The sequence below is a fragment of the Aspergillus aculeatinus genome (assembly GCF_003184765.1).
Source record: "Aspergillus aculeatinus CBS 121060 unplaced genomic scaffold BO66scaffold_7, whole genome shotgun sequence".
In the NCBI taxonomy this organism is placed as follows: domain Eukaryota; kingdom Fungi; phylum Ascomycota; class Eurotiomycetes; order Eurotiales; family Aspergillaceae; genus Aspergillus; species Aspergillus aculeatinus.
Genome location: NW_020291476.1, coordinates 604,637 through 620,541, shown reverse-complemented (window position 1 = coordinate 620,541; position 15,905 = coordinate 604,637). Strand labels below are relative to the sequence as shown.

At 55.9% G+C, this 15,905-nt stretch overlaps 5 protein-coding genes across 5 annotated transcripts; 3 read left to right on the top strand and 2 right to left on the bottom strand.

Annotated features, from left to right (window-relative positions):
- Positions 1-147: 147 nt before the first annotated feature.
- BO66DRAFT_389128 (uncharacterized protein) lies at positions 148-939 on the bottom strand. Its single transcript, XM_025646726.1, has one exon. It carries the CDS (start codon positions 925-927, stop codon positions 541-543), a length of 387 nt encoding a protein of 128 aa, XP_025507355.1. The 5' UTR covers positions 928-939; the 3' UTR covers positions 148-540.
- Positions 940-4,662: 3,723 nt separating this feature from the next.
- BO66DRAFT_367418 (putative serine/threonine protein kinase) lies at positions 4,663-8,212 on the top strand. Its single transcript, XM_025645295.1, has 3 exons — positions 4,663-5,945; positions 5,992-6,089; positions 6,140-8,212. Exons 1-3 carry the CDS (start codon positions 5,039-5,041, stop codon positions 8,111-8,113), a joined length of 2,979 nt encoding a protein of 992 aa, XP_025507354.1. The 5' UTR covers positions 4,663-5,038; the 3' UTR covers positions 8,114-8,212.
- Positions 8,213-8,452: 240 nt separating this feature from the next.
- Positions 8,453-9,046, top strand: nut2 (mediator complex subunit NUT2; the record flags this gene model as incomplete). The annotated part of the gene is made up of 3 exons (XM_025652682.1): positions 8,453-8,483; positions 8,547-8,643; positions 8,704-9,046. The coding sequence occupies 3 exons, from the start codon at positions 8,453-8,455 to the stop codon at positions 9,044-9,046; spliced, it is 471 nt and encodes a 156-aa protein (XP_025507353.1).
- A 677-nt stretch (positions 9,047-9,723) lies between these two features.
- BO66DRAFT_389126 (uncharacterized protein) lies at positions 9,724-11,436 on the top strand. Its single transcript, XM_025646725.1, has one exon. It carries the CDS (start codon positions 10,022-10,024, stop codon positions 11,273-11,275), a length of 1,254 nt encoding a protein of 417 aa, XP_025507352.1. The 5' UTR covers positions 9,724-10,021; the 3' UTR covers positions 11,276-11,436.
- A 1,357-nt stretch (positions 11,437-12,793) lies between these two features.
- BO66DRAFT_225105 (uncharacterized protein) lies at positions 12,794-14,846 on the bottom strand. Its single transcript, XM_025642710.1, has 2 exons — positions 14,794-14,846; positions 12,794-14,707 (listed from the first exon to the last, which is right to left on the bottom strand). Exon 2 carries the CDS (start codon positions 14,690-14,692, stop codon positions 13,118-13,120), a length of 1,575 nt encoding a protein of 524 aa, XP_025507351.1. The 5' UTR covers positions 14,693-14,707; positions 14,794-14,846; the 3' UTR covers positions 12,794-13,117.
- Between the last annotated feature and the right edge of the window lie 1,059 nt (positions 14,847-15,905).

The following is a 15,905-nucleotide window of genomic DNA, read 5'->3' as shown; positions in this document are numbered from 1 at the left end:
TTAGGGTTCCTTGACAGGGCAAATCCCTAGAACTATAAGCTATAACCAGGGGTTGGTATTGACAGGTGACCTCTACAACAGCTAGCGTACTGTGCACCAGACAGGTAGGGATAGAATAGGATAGGATAGGATTATATACTGAATGTACGATGTTCTATGTAACTATCCACATTGAACGAGCGAGAGAAGCCTAACGCAGCGGTCGGTATCTCAAGCCCAACAAGCCAAGCCAGGATCATCAAAACGAAGGGGGGGATATCTGAAGCAAAGCACTCAGAACTGGAAAGCAATCAAAGCAAATGATAGGAAGAGGAGAGGGGCGGGGTGCGAGGGAGTAAGTAGTATCAACATCATCGCCATGCAATGCAATGCATACAACAGGCAGACAGGCAGGCCAAATGCTCATGCAGCCATCATCATCACTGTTACCCACAACAAGACCGAGAACGAGAAGCAGGGTCACCTATACCATAGCTTCGGTGCCGTACATGCTGTACATACTGCACTGGACCTCAGGCGACTCGGGCACGGCGCGCAAGTTCAATACCCCAACCCGGCCAACACCGTCCTCGTCTCGTTAGCCGCCAAGCCGGACACGCCCAGCGCGCGGGACAAGGTGCCGCGCCGCAAGCGCTGCAGCCCGATGGCCACCTTCCACCCCTCGGTCTCCTGCAGCACGAACACATACCGTTTCCCTTCCTGGTCGCGCACCGACGCCCGCAGCACGTGCAACCCGCCGCCGGGCTTGGCCGGGGTGGCCAGACGGCACGTGTTCTTGCACACCTTCAGCAGGTTGGCGAGGTAGGCGTCCGACTCCTCGGCGGTGGGCTCGTTGGTGCGTTTCGTGAAGGGGCCGGGGGGCGGGCCGCGCGGGGGGTGCGGGTGCTGCGCCGCGTAGCGCGGGCACCACACCTCGACGAGTTTCATCGTCCACGCTTTCACGTCCCACTCGCGCTGGCCCACGCCGCGGACGTCGTCGTCGATGAACAGTCCCTCCGTTGTGATGCGCAGCACGAGCCCGTCGGAGACCATCCCCTGGCCGGCGACGAGTTGCGCCACCGGTGTGCGGAGGAAGGCGTTGTTGAAGGCGTAGACGCCGTGGACGACGACTTTATCGGGGTCCTTGGTCGCGTAGGGCCCCCGGTTGGACGGCGGGGGCGGGGGGTCGGTGCGCGCCGTGGATTGGGAGGGCGCGTACGAGGAGGATTCCGAGTAGACGGAGGAGCTGGAGGTGGTGGTTGTCGTTGCCGTGCCGTAGGGGCGGCGGACGCGGTCGTAGGGCCGGAAGGAGTGGGCGTCGTCGTCGGCGGTGGCGGAGGATGTGGTTCGTGAGGCGGTGGGGGGCTTCTTGGTCGGGGATGGGGTTCGTGGGGCCGATGTTGCCGATGCTGCTGGTGCTGCTGGTGCTGCTTTCGCTTTGGCAGCCGCGGCGGCCTCCTGCGCGTCTTTGGCCTTTTTCTCGGCGTATTTCTTCGCGGCAGCCTCCTTGAGGGCCGCGAATTTGGCATCTGCCTCCTTCTTGGCCGCGGCTTTGGCGGCGGCTTCTTTCTCCGCTGCCTCCTTCTCCGCCTTGGCCTGGGCCTCGGCTGCCTCGCGCTCCGCGCGGGCCTTGGCCTCGGCCGCTCGCCGTTGCTCGCGCTCGCGCGCCTGCGCCGCCAGACGGTCGGCGCGCGCCTTCGCCTCGGCGGCCTCTCGTTCGGCCTTGGCTTTGGCCTCGGCGGCCTCGCGCTGGGCCTGTGCTTCGGCGGCCTCGCGCTCCGCTTTGGCGCGGGCCTCGGCGGCTTCCTTCTCAGCGCGCTCGCGGGCCTCGCGCGCGGCGGCTTCCTTGGCGGCGGCCATCTCCTTCTCGAGCTGTTCGCGTCGCTCGCGCAGTTCGCGCTCCATCGCCTCGCGCTCGCGCTGCTTCTGCTTCTCGCGCTGCTCGGCTTCGCGCTTGCGCTTGAAGGCTTCCATCTTGCGCCGGAGTTCTTCCTTGCGTCGCGTTTCTTCGCGGGCTTTCTCCCAGTCAGCGCCACTGGAGGGCTTGGTGGATGCTGAAGGGGTGGGTTCGGGCTCTGCTTGAGGTGGTGGCGGCGGTGGCGGCGGTGACGATTGGGGTGGTGGTCCTCCTGCTTGCTGTTGTTGGTACTGATGTCCTCCTCCTGCTCCATAAGGTCCCCCACCTCCTCCTGGTGGTGGTGGTGGAGGTGCTGCTCCTCCTGCGTTGTTGTTGTATGCGCCTCCCCCGTAGTGCTGTTGCCCGTGTCCCCCACCCGGCGCTCCTCCATAGCCCTGATTCCCTCCGCGCGCATAATCATTACCTCCACCCCCGGGACCCGGGCCCCCGCCTCCTCCAAAGCCCCCTCCACCTCCCCTACCGAATCCGAAACCTCCCCGCTTCCCGCGATTACTACCTCCGCTGCCCCCGTCACCACCACCACCGCCGCCGCCGGTACCCGCCTGCGCAGCGCCAAACGCCCACCCAGCCACACCCACACCGACCGCCAGAATCGCGATCCCCATGCCGTTCCCGCTGGCGACGGTGGCGGCGTACCACGACTTCAGGATCGGGGAGACGGCCACCCAGACCAGCATGGCGAGGAGGGTGGAGACGCAGCCGGCGATGAAGCTGTTGCGCTGGGTCTGCAGGGAGGGGAGGTAGAGGAAGCCGGAGCCCGCGGAGTGCGGCGGGATGATGAAGATGTCGTAGTTCCCCGGCGGGAGATCGGAGGTTTTGCGGTATTCGCCGTGGGTGGTGTTCGGCTTGGTGCCGTGGGGTGGTGGAGGGGGTGGGGGTGGACCGTCGTCCATTTTTTAGGTGGGGTGATTCTCTTTTCCAGATGCTGATTAGATTATGTGATAACAGATGTATGTAGTTGGGTATAGATGGTGGTAGGGCGTGTTTCTTGAGGGATGCAGGGTGGAGGGTGGAGGGTTGGTTGGTTTCGGCGACAGCAACGGGTGGTCCGTGGGTTTGGTTGGGGTATTATCGTAGGGTCTGGGGTAGAGAGATGGGGGCGGCCGTCAAACTCAGTTCTTTGAGGTTATGTTGGGGGTGGAGGGTGCAGCTGGCTGGGATATTTTGATTGCGTCCGTCGAGAAGTGTTAATGCAGGTGAGGGAGATGGTCGTGTCCGGGTGGTCGTGGATAGGGCATGGTGTTTTAGCACGTCATGAATTAGGCGCTGATGGTGGCAGCGCGTTTGCTGATAGGACGCTGTCAGTGTTTTGTTTTGTTCTTTCCGCTCTCTCAATTTTCATAGAGGGATTGGAGTAGGAGGAGATGAGACTCACTAATTAGAGGGGGGGGGGAAAGAGTCAATGCGCAGTCAATGCGACGGAGATGTTGAGAGAAGAGAAAAGAAAAGAAGAGAGGGGAGAGTTGGAAGAAGAAGTTGTCGGGAGTGGACAATGGACAGTTGACAGTTGACAGACACACTACAAACTAGCCTGTATAGTTACTAGTTAACTAGTTAATTAGTTAATTAGTTGACTGATTATCCTGGCAAATGACAGCTTAGTGTCACCCTCGGAGACTTCTGGTGGCACTTTGGGTGTTTACTCAGAGGCAACGGTCGGTGTTACCTCTGATTAAATCAATTGATCTAGTTAACTACCTGTATCTTGATGAGCATCTGAAGATGCGTGTGTGAATGGTGGTGTTTCAGTGCATACGCGGCCTACAGGATGGCAGTTCTCATAGACTCATTCATATAAAGTAAGTGCTCGAGTATTCCAATCTACGGATCGATACCCACATCGGATCCCCATCTCCATCCCACATTTTTGCGGCGGACAAGCGACCCAGCAGATCTCCGAGAAGCCGTGGAGAATGATTCTATCAAGGACCCAAACATTCCAGTCTGCCAGCCAGTCCGCCAGCCAGCCAGCCATCGAATCTCCACCACGGAGAACTCATCCGTAGGAGGCTTAGGTTTGGCAAGAATGAGCTGCTGCTACCGTGGGATAATAATATCCTCAGAGAGAGATATAGTCGAGTAGTCGAGTAGAATTACTGCAGTGGAGCCATGCTCGCATGCTCTGACCAGGCGGTGGTCTTTTGTTTGTTTTGGTTTCGACGCTTTGGGCGATGGTCGCCCGGTAGATTTTGAGAGGAAAATTATGCCGGAGCTGACATAAGCTATGTCATTGCATCCCGTCCACATGCTTTCCGCCTCAGGCCAGTAACCTCTATCGTCTTGTCCACGGCGGTGGTAGTTAGGTAGTTAACACTGTTTCAAGGTTATTAATAGATGCGCTGGACTGATAGCCAGTATAGAAATAGATAGACTAGACTCATCTCTTCGTCTCTCCAAATTATCTCCGCCTGACAGCCATGCTGAGATGACCCCGTGAATTGCAGCCACCGGCCAACATCACGGGTGCCTGTGATGCCTGTGATGCCTGTGATGCCTGCCTTCCCCCCGATGCTGGACCGGATTGCGTCAACTATCTCGAGACCACAACACATCGGACGAAAAGGCTGGCAGAAGGGCTCGCTAACATCTGTCTCTACCTCTCTCTTCCACTCTTCGTTAAAGTAAACATACCTGTTCAACACAACGAAATAGACTTGTTGATAGCATTCTGCCCTCCTGGGTCCAAGGCGGTCAATCCCCTCGTCTCCGACCTCCACCTCCCCCTGCCCGGTCATTCATCGATTCCCCCCCCCACCCCATTCCCATTCCCCCTCAGTCCTGCTGGCTGCTGTTTGTGCTGCTGCCTTTTGGCTTTCTCCCCCGCTACTTTCTGGCTCATTGATCTATATTCATTAACCTTCGTTTTTGGAGAAACCCTCTACAACATCTCCCTCTTCCCCGCGCCAACTGTCCTCTCGCCCCCGTCTACCTCGGGTTCAGCTCCTTAAACCCTCACTATCGTCACCACCACCGATCCCTTGGATACTGACCCCGGACTCGATATACCGATCGATACCTTCTTGATTTCGCGTCCTATGCAGTAGCCATAGACCTCTTTTTGTCCGCCACATCGACCGTCGAGCCCCGAGAGGGCCCCTCCTCCGCCCCTCTCCTCCCCCCTAATCCGATCGCTCCCGCAACATGTCCTCCCAACAACCAAACCCTGCCTCGTACCAGAGTCATGCGGCGCCTCATCTGCCCATTCCCGTCTACAATCCGGTAGCGGCGATCGCAGCCCCCGCGGGGACTTTCCTACCCGGGACCAAAGTTCAGGTTGGCAGCCATCGCGTCGTCGTCGAGAAATACCTCTCCGAGGGAGGCTTCGCCCATGTCTACGTCGTGCGCCTACCCCAGCCGGTCGATGGCTCCGATCGGGCAGTTCTGAAGCGCGTGGCAGTCCCGGATAAGTCGGCCCTGGCCAACATGCGCACCGAGGTCGAAACCATGAAGAAGCTCAAGGGGCATCGGCACATCGTCACCTATATGGACTCCCATGCGTCACAACTCCGCGGAGGTGGATACGAAGTGTTTTTACTCATGGAGTTCTGCGATGGCGGCGGTCTGATCGACTTCATGAACACGCGGTTGCAGAATCGCCTGACCGAGCCCGAAATCATCAAGATCTTCTCCGACGTGGCGGAAGGCGTGGCCTGCATGCACTACCTCAAGCCCCCGCTTCTGCACCGCGATCTCAAAGTAGAGAACGTTCTGATCTCGCGCCAGGGCAGGGCGGCCCTTTATAAGCTTTGCGACTTTGGATCGGCCGCGCCCCCTCGCCCGGCCGCCACCTCTGCCGCCGAGGGTCGGTTGATTGAAGATGACGTCCAGCGCCATACCACCCTGCAGTACCGCAGTCCCGAGATGATTGATGTCTATCGGAAGCAGCCGATTGACGAGAAGAGCGATATCTGGGCCCTGGGGGTCCTCTTGTACAAGTTGTGTTATTATACCACCCCGTTCGAAGAGGTTGGCCAGATGGCGATCTTGAATGCCAGTTACAAGTTCCCGAGTTACCCGGCCTTCTCGGATCGCTTGAAGATGCTGATCGGTAGGTTCCCCGGACATTGCAGTGATGGCCGCGCTAACCCAGCCAGCTTGGATGTTGAAGGAACTCCCGCAGAAGCGGCCGAATATTTATGAAGTGGTGCGCGAGGTCTGTCACATGCAGGGCAAGGAAGTCCCCATCGGTGATGTAAGTACTGCGGTTACCTGTCACATTGCTTGTCCTAATAACTCGGACAGATCTACGCTGCTCGCTCCACATCGGAAGCCCGCCGGTATCAGGAATTACCGCCCTCTCCCACCGAGGCGCCACAGGTTGGTGCCGTCTTCTCTCCGCCGGTCCAGGAGACCCAGATCATTCCTGAGATCGCACCGATGCGCCGCGGCCGTCCCACCAGACCGACGCAGTCCCCGCACCACTCGGCCAAGCCCAGTCCGTCCCCATTCCGGGGCTCCGGGGATCCTTTCTCCGTCCTTGACAATGCCCAGCGTCCCCGCGACTCAGCGGACGAATTTACCAATCGTTTCCCCTCGTTGGATCAATTCCAGATTTTGCACGAGAAGGGGGGTAAGTTCGACTTTGAGTCTGCCGTGCCGGAGTCTAGTCCGGAAGATGATGACCTTGCGCGGCGCCTCACCAATGCGCTGGCGGACGATGCCTTTGCCAAGCACCAGTCACCGGGTCCGGAGGGATCTACCCGCCAGCGTCCCACGCAACCTCCGTCGACCCAGTCTGCTCCGGTCGAACGCGTCGAGAATGCGCGCGATGAAGGACGCGCCTCGGTGCCGCTGTACCAACCGGCCCCGCAGCGACCTACTATGGTCTCGACTGGTACGATGACCTCGCCGCCGCCGACGCCTGGTGTGGCCGATCACAAGCCGTCTAGTCGCCCCGTTTACAAGTTCCCCCCGGCCGACCATCAGCGACGCCCATCCAGCCACAAGCAGCCATCAGAGTCGGACCTCAAAGCCAAAGCTCCATCGCCGTCCATGAACGCCGTGGTCCAACCTCGAGGGTCCTCCGATCGGATCTCCGATTTGTCGGCGTCACCCCGACCCTCCCTCGAAGGCGGCCGACCCAGCAATCTGGAGGTGGGCGAGTCGGCAGGGCGTTCGCGCTCGGCCAACGGTCGTTCCCGCCCAGTGTCGGTCCATGCTGGGGCACGATACGACCTACCCCGTGGGTCGGAGAGCGCGCGCTCGTCCCTGGATCTGCCCCGGTCGCCCTACTATGAGGGCGGGGCACCGTTGCAGCATGCGCGGACGGAGGCGGACTCGCTGGCCAACATCTCGTCGGACGTGGACTATCTACGCGCGCGGGAAGAAGAAGGCAACAAGAAGCGCGACAAGCGGTACAGTGGTACAGCCAAACACGGCAAACGGTCGAGCTTGTCGACCTTGTCGCTGTCCGGCACCAAGATGTTTGCGGGGCGGTTCGGCGACGCCTTTCGACGGTTCGAGCACAGTAACTCGGAGAGCAAAGTGCAGTCACCCGTTACCGAAGAGGCACCCGCCAAGTCTCCGATGATGCTCACGAGTGCGGATCTGACCTCGGAGCCGGCCAGCGAGCTAATTGACATGGACGGCAACGAGGATATCTCGCCGGAGATGCGGCGGGAGCTGGAGCGGCGCCGGCTCTCCCAGGAGGAGAAGCGAGTCGCCCACGCGGCCGCCGAGTATCGGAAACGGGTGGCTGAAGGCGGACAGGCTGGGGCTGGGGCTGGTGGGTGGCGCGACGGGCCACGGTCGCAGGCGATCCAGAACAAGGTGCAGTCACTCCTCGGCGAGTCGGCCCGGGCTCCTCCGCCGCCTAAGACGGCGACGGGCTACGGACGATACACGGACGAGACGGCGGGGGCTTTGCCGGCAAAGCCTACGGAACTGCGGTCGAGCCGGGCGAGTGCGCCAGCCGAGCAGCCGACGAGCATTGGCAAACAAGCTACGGCCAGCGGGCGGCCGGGGTCTTCCTCGGGGGCACCGCGTCCAGCGCTGCCTCCCAAACCGAAGAGTCTGCGCATGCCCACGGGGATGGAAGGGCAAGCGGGCAGTCAGGATCGGAGTCCCACGGTGGCGGCGACGCCAGCCAGTGCGGGCGGGGAGGATTGGGAGGCTAACTTCAGTCGGCGGTTTCCGAGTCTATCGGGATTAGAGATGGAGACGGAGATTGAGTTGCCGCGGGTGGCTCCTAATAGTCTACGGACGAAGGAGGTGTAGTTGGTCGTTGGTATAAGTACCTACATATATGCTTAGAGCGTGGTTGCGAGCGATGTGAGCGTGTGAGCTATAATTGTAGTATTGGTGGTGTGGATAGACTTGTTTAAAGTTAATAACTTACTGCTGCATATGATTTCGATGGATCGATTGTTGAGACACTATAGATCAGATTGATTGTATATTCATAGATTGTTGCTCGGGCACCGGGGCGGTGGATCCCCCAAAGCGGTTAGCGCAGCTTCCCGTGCTTCTCCTCTTCTCCTCTTCTAGTTTCAAGGTTCTTCTCCGCACCACCTCCGAGACATTCAGCTTCTTATCACCAACCACTCATTAATCACCATGGCCCCAGTAACCCTCACCACCGTTGACCGTACGTTCTGACTCAATGCATCACACTCCCGTATATTAACGCATCCCAACCTTTCACCACCAGATGACCTAAAAGAAATCATCCAACACCTGTTCGAGATCCAATCCGCCGTCCACGGGTACCTCGGTCCGGAGACCCAACAAGAGCTCGTCCGGAAGATGTACGTTGTGCCCTTTCCCTGCCCTTTCCCCGAATACTAACTCCCTCGGCCAAACCCCAGCAAAAACCTCACCCTCGCCCTCCAAACCCTCCAAACCCACACCGCCCCCACCAACCCGGATGCCACCTCGACTGCCAGTACCACCACCAACCCGCAGGACCCCCCCCTGGGGAGCGTGCAACTCCCGCCGGAGATTATCGATTACGTGGACGCGGCGCGCAACCCGGACATCTACACGCGCGAGTTCGTGGAGCTGGTGCAGCGCGGCAACCAGGACCTCAAGGGGAAGAAGGAGGCGTTCCGCGGGTTTCGGGACGTGCTGGCGCGGGAGATCCGCGGCGCCATGCCCGAGTGTCGCGGGGAGGTGAGGCGGGTGTTGGAGATGACGGGGGGGGAGGAGTGATTTTTGGGGAGAGCATCAATAGGAAAGCTGGGGGGTGTTGTTGTTTTTTTTTTTGTCACAAAGGAAAAGGTGTTTTCTTTTGCTGTATCTGGGCTACATTTACTTGAATGATGGCGTTGCTTGGGGGGAGGGAGGGGAGTTAGCACGGTTTATGGTTTATGTCATGGTGTTTCAGAGTTCGGGAGTTTTGGTTTTTGCAATGGATTGGGGGTAATGAACTGCGGATTAACTAATTAGGTGAAACAGGCAGTGCTGGGGCTGGAATGATACCACTCATAATCCATCTGAACCAAAAATAACCCTTACGTATCCGAAAGGTGAATGGTGAATGACATTTCCAGGTCCACGTGTTGCCGGCGGACGCAGGGGATGATCGTATCGCGATCGGAGACACAGAGCTGGGAATGATATCAGTTGACAAGTATGCGTAAAATATTAAGTATCAACTGATAACCAGTATAACCAGTAATTTATTGACTACTACGGAGTAAATACTCCGCCAATCGAGGGAGTGACGAGTCGAGTGGAGCTGTCTTTTCCCCGCGTTTGTTTGTCGGTCAATCCGGGTCTAGTAAAGGATGACTGCATAAGTTAGTTAGTTAGTCCTTAGTTAGTATCTTCTCGTGACTCGCTGCCTGTTCTTCCTCTCCTCTCCTCTCCTCTCTTACTCTTACTCTCTCTCACACTCTCTCTTCTCTTCCCTCTTCCACTGCCTCCCTCTCGCTTCCTCTTACCCTTTCCTTTCCTTTCATTTCCTTTCCTTTCCTCTCCTCTCCTCTCCTCTCCTCTCCTCTCCTCTCCTCTCCTCCTCTCCTCTCCGCTCCTCTCTATACTTCCTCCCCTCCACCACTAGCTCCATACTAATCTACACCACACTATACTACTTCCATCCATTTCAACCCAACTACCCAACCGCTCTTAACTCAACCTACCCATTCAAAACCCCCCCCCATCTCCCCATCCAACGATGAAACCATGATCACCGGCCCGACCACCTCCCCCGGCAATGGCGTCGTCGGGGGCTACACCGGCCACAGTATGGCCCTCCGCATCGCCATTGCAACCCTGGCCGCCATCAGCTGGTACAACGCCGTCGAGCTGGTCATCCTCGTCTTTGTGACCTTCGCCCAGTTCCGGGGCCCCTACTTCTGGTCGCTGCTGATCTCCTCGCTGGGGCTCCTCCCCTACTCCACCGGCTTCCTCCTCAAATACTTCGACCTGGCGCCCGCCGCCCTGTCCGTCACCCTGATCACCATCGGCTGGTACACCATGGTGACGGGCCAGTCGGTGGTGCTGTACTCGCGGCTGCACCTGGTGCTGCCCAACCCGCGCATCCTGCGCCAGGTGCGGTACATGATCACCATCGACGCGTGCCTGCTGCACCTGCCGACCACCGTGCTCACGTACGGCTCGAACCTGGCCCCGCGCAAGGCCGCCTTCATCGCCGGCTACAACATCATGGAGAAGATCCAGATGACCTGCTTCTGCCTGCAGGAGTTCATCCTGTCCGCGCTGTACATCTGGGAGACGGTGCGCATGCTGCGCCTCGACCCGGACCGCGGCAAGCGCAAGATCATGTACCAGCTGGTCGCCATCAACCTGATCATCATCTTTTTGGATCTGGGGCTGCTGGTCATCGAGTACCGCGACCTCTACATCATGGAGACCATGATCAAGGGCGTCATCTACAGCGTCAAGCTGAAGCTCGAGTTCGCCGTCCTCGGCAAGCTCGTCCTGCTGGTCCGCGGCCACCACGTCTGGAAGTGCGACTCCGCCCTCGCCGTCAGCAGTCCGCCGCCGCCGCCGACCGCCGTCGACGAGCAGCAGCCACCAACAATCACCACCGGCCGCGGCGGGGCGACGATCCCGGAGTACCCGGATTTCGTCGACGCCACCCGCGTCACCTCGGACCTGACGCACCCGGGCACGCACGCGCCCATCGCGACCCGCCGCCGGTCGCACCCCTGGATGGACAGCGAGGACGTCTCGATCGCCATGTTCGAGCACGCCACCTGCACGACCACGCGCAGCAGCACGACGCGGCGGAGTCTCAGCGGCCGCCGCCTCGACCATCCGCGCACGGGCCACTCGGACGGCTCGCACGTCTCGCAGTCGTGGAGCGGCGAGACGCAGACCAACCATTCGTTCCTGTCGGCTACGGGTCAGGAGCGAGAATTGAGTCCGGCCGACTTTACAGGGAACTGGGGGAAGCCCCAGGACAGTTTTTAGTCGGTGCTTATCCGCTGAATAGGTTTATGATTGAATGAGTTATGAGGTATGCGGCGTTGTCTGATGTTTTGGGGGCAAAGCCCGTCTAGTATATTGGGTAGTAATTCATGCACATATGGAGTCTGTACTTTATTTCTAGTCAGGAATAAGCAAGCCGGAAGCTATCTCACAGTAAACATGACGTATGCAGAGTTCTATAGCGTTGTGAGTATCACGGGATGGATGCGAAGTACGGACGGAGTAAGAGTAAGAGTAGGTATGCTCCATAAGGTACGGGCCCCAGTCCGAGTCCCGGAAAGTCCAAAAGTGGAACCCGTGAACCACTGGCCCCGGGGAATGTGGACTGCGGACTGTGGATTGTGGACACTGGAATGCGCTTACGGCTGAGCCCGAACCCGCCCCGACCATCTCCCGGACCATGGTACGTAGCCCATCATCCACCCAGGGAGGTCACTTTATTTCAGGTCCGTACCGTACCTGAATCTCCATTTCTCCCACACAGCCAGACGAACACCGTGGTAGGGTACTGTACTGTACTGTACTGTACTGTCCTGCCCTCTCCTCACACCCACTTATATGCCATTGCAAAGCTAATGCATTAGATAGGTAACTTTCAGTACGGTACAGTACGTAACTTAAGTCAAGTAAGTAACTTCGCAGGATCTCAGCTGCTTCGATCCGATCCGATTCAAATCCGATTTAGCCGATTTTTATGTGCGTAATGTTAATCTGTAGGTGCGGAGTGCCTTAATAGTGAAGTGTAAGTTAAGTTACTACCTACTAAGTAGTTACCTCGTAGGTTGGTAGGGTAAGCAACCCGCCCAATCGGATGATTGTTAGTGTAATCCATCCGTCCTGTAACACCAGCCGGCTAACAGTAAAAAATGTTGTATACAGAGATTATTTCGGGAATAATAATTCATAATTAATTAGACTATAATTATATCTACTATTCTATATGAAAGATGAACTACTAGAAAAATACTTTTTTAATAAGTTCAAAATATCAAAAAACGGCTTTATTTTTGTATGATAATCAGAAAATACCGAGAGAGATAGACCACTCGCCCGTGTGGACCGCTCGCCCGTTGATTATTTTATTGAGAGTAGTCTTACTAATTCGATGAAAAACATCTTTTAGATTGAAAATATCATTAGTGTTACTACTCTTACTCGCACTCATGCTCAATCAACTGCGTTCGCGAGCACCAGCAGGGCTTGCTTGTTCTGAACCGGCGCAAACGCGGCAAGTATAGTATGAAGTATGCATCCGTAGCAAACGGCTGATTCTCGAAGATGCCTGACCAAGATAGTAATCTGGCTGTGGTTTCGAACCGGTGGACCGGTTTTGGGTGGCGCTATCGTCCTGGGGGCGGTCAAGTAGCCTTGTCACTACAAGTCGCTGAGCGTCAGCCCGATCCTTGGATAGATTTGTGTTGTATACCCGGCAGCTCCACGCGACCTCGCAACTACGCGGAAAGTAGAGAAATGGCCTGAGAGATGCGAACTTCACCCAGCAAGTGTAAAATAATTTGCCAAAAAAAAAAAAAAAAAAAACATCGATAACAGCTTGAGTATGGTACTTCCAAAAGATACCCCAACTGCCACCCATAAAATATCCAAAGTCCCAGGTATAGGCGGAATAATTGGACTGGGAGTATATCCATCTCGCCCCCTTTTCCAGTATCTGACTCCAAAACAAAACTGAACGGCACCAGAATCGTCCAAAATCTCGCGCTCTCCTCCTCTGTCTGTCGTGTATGTCCAGTGGATAACCCGGGAAACAAGTCACAGCTAATCCTTCCATCAAACTGGGTTGAAGGAGATCGCGGTTCAATCATTTCAACTGATATTCGGCATGTTCACAGCCCAGGTCCCAACGAATGCACCTGTCGGCTGGAATGCCAGGGTTCGAAACATCTCTACCAGGAGATATAGCCTGGCAATAAAATAGACAACAAAGCTCAAGAGCCATGCGCCGAATGATAGTCGACGAATGATCTTAAATATGCAGTGCTTTGGTTGCACATTTCCAGCAGGTGTGTGTTCCTCCGTAGTTGTGGCTATAGTGATGAGTAATAACACATCACCGAGCGGAAAAGCGGTGCTGTAGATCGCTGCGATCCTCCACAGCAGCTTCTCAAGGTGAGTAGGGAAATGGCTACGCCAGGCTGCGAGATGTACCCCGCTGAAGAGCATTCCGGTGAGGACTACTACCGGTATAAACCATGACGCGGCATACCCCTCTCCTTCCATGACTTTGAAGTACTTATCAATAGCTTCGGGCGTTATGATGTGCTTCACCCATCCTTTGCCGCTGGACGCTGTGGCGGGGGTGGTCTCTTTCTCCAGTGACGTGCCATAATCAGCCCCTTGGTCGGAGACCTGAAGAATACTGATAGGGATATTAACCCCCTGCGGTTTGTTCCAGGCGAGTCCATATATGATAACCGCGCAGAGTGCAAATGCCACAGTTACAATCTCCAACTGTGAGACCGCCAGATGCTCCACTGCCCGGGAAATCACCTGGATACAGAGCCATAGAATCTGGAAGACGGCAATAACCCGTATGAATTTGTCAGACTTCGACTTGTCCTCGATATCTTCTTCATCAATGTCCGGTAGATGATGCAGTTTGTGATCGTGCACAAGTTGTAGAATTTCTTTTGGTGTTAGAATACGGGGGTAATCATCCTCCGGGCTATCGGTTGCAAGCTTCTTCTCGGCTGTTGTCTGGTTGACGGGGCCCTTCTCAACGTCTTCTTTGTTTGGTTTTCCGGAATCGGTGCCCTTGTCTGGCGATGGCTCCGGCTGTGAGGACGACGAAAGGGAATGTGATTGAGCGCCGACTGCGTTTTCGATCTCAGGCGTCGGTGAGCTGACCATCTGCGGGATTTTGTCCCGTGAAGCTTTCGTCGTCATGGAAAATCCACCCATGATCGCAAACAGCCAATGCTTGCGGGTCCATTCAATCTTGCCGCCCTTCTTAATATTTGTTTTATACTCTTTTTCAAATTGATTTCTCAGGCGTTTCGCTTCCCACAGATCCCCCAGATGCTTGCCAAGCGGGATCTCCGGGGCCAGAATCGTGGTTACAAACCACGCGGTCGAGTATTTCCATTTCGAGATCTTCCAGTTCCATTCATTCACTTTCTGGCCCTTAAAGTTCTCACTGGACCGGAAGTGCTTTCTTTGCCAGGGAATATCGGGGTGCTGGACGGTCCAGGTACAAGCGAGAATCGTAAATAGGCAAGACCAAAGGATATTAAGTGTACCTCGGGTGTCTGGGGAGGAGACATAGTTGAGTTCATCTATAGTCGGGGGTGGGAGTGTGCAGTTTGTATCGAAGGTCTTGAATGCATCTGCCAATGCTGTAACGAGGGAAATAATCAGAAACGTAGACACAGACGAAATCATGTTTGGCAGTGAATGCTACTAGGACGCTTGAGATTGAGCTGAACTGATCTACCAATTTTCCAGTGGTGATTCTGAAGCAATTGTTCTCCTTAAGTACATACCTGGGCATTGGTTCATGCAGGTTGGAAAAGGCTCCTTGACCTGACCTTCCGACTACCATTGCAAATGTTGCGAGTATGAACACCGATCTTCATGACTTGTGGAAGCCACGGACGCTAGCATGACAGGGCTAGAGTTGAATAAGTCTGTCCTATTCTTGACATGTACGCCAAGATTCCCCGAGCAAAGAGAATTACTACCAATAGACGCACTTACCCATGCGATCGATCGATCGACGGGATTGCCATCGATGTAGCCAGGGAGATTATTTTATTCGCTGATGCGAGTGTATGTACATAGATACTCCTCATCTCTCAGCCGGGGACGTGCTCGGGAACCTGTCGATCAGAGCAACATGGATCCCGGGATGCAAGCCTTCCCTCATTGAGATCACATCAATTCGATGAACCACAAGGAAAAAGGCCCTTGACAGGCATCCTGGGAAATGCGTAGGCGAGAAAATATAACACGTAATCACATCCTATCGAACGTGCATTTCATGCCGGCTAAATTAACATGCATGATGCTGTACAGTACATTAGCGTTGACACTATCTTTACAAGCCCTCATCGCTTAGGGACTTAGTTAGCTAGCAAACAGACATCAGCCGCCGGAAATCGAGAACCCTATGGCGCCCTATGAGTGGTCAATGTGCACGTCTACGTCGGGTATGCATGCAGACACTCGCTAACGATCAGCAGCAGACTGGGAGGGAAAAAGAAGAAAGGCGGGGCACTAGGGAATAATTACCACAACAGACAGCACTGCGAAGATGAACCGTGGGCTGGTAGCTTTGTGATCCTAGCTGGCTGACATTTTGAGTAGGTGACCCAGAGCAGTACCAGTATTCAGATTAGATCTTGTACCGTCCGTGGCCTCTTTGTCGGAAAGACTGAGTATTTCCGCGAAGAAATGGATGCATGTTTACTGATATATCACCTCAACCGCATTTCCCACTTCCTCCCAGAACACGTCTCCCAGTATATTCAGCGCAGAAATACTCCATTCGGGCAGCATGTGGAAGCCTAAGCTAGGCGGTCTACCGCCCATTTCGGTGATTCTTTGCTACCTAGTAGTTCCTTCAATCGCCTGATACCCTAGCGAATAGGTTCCC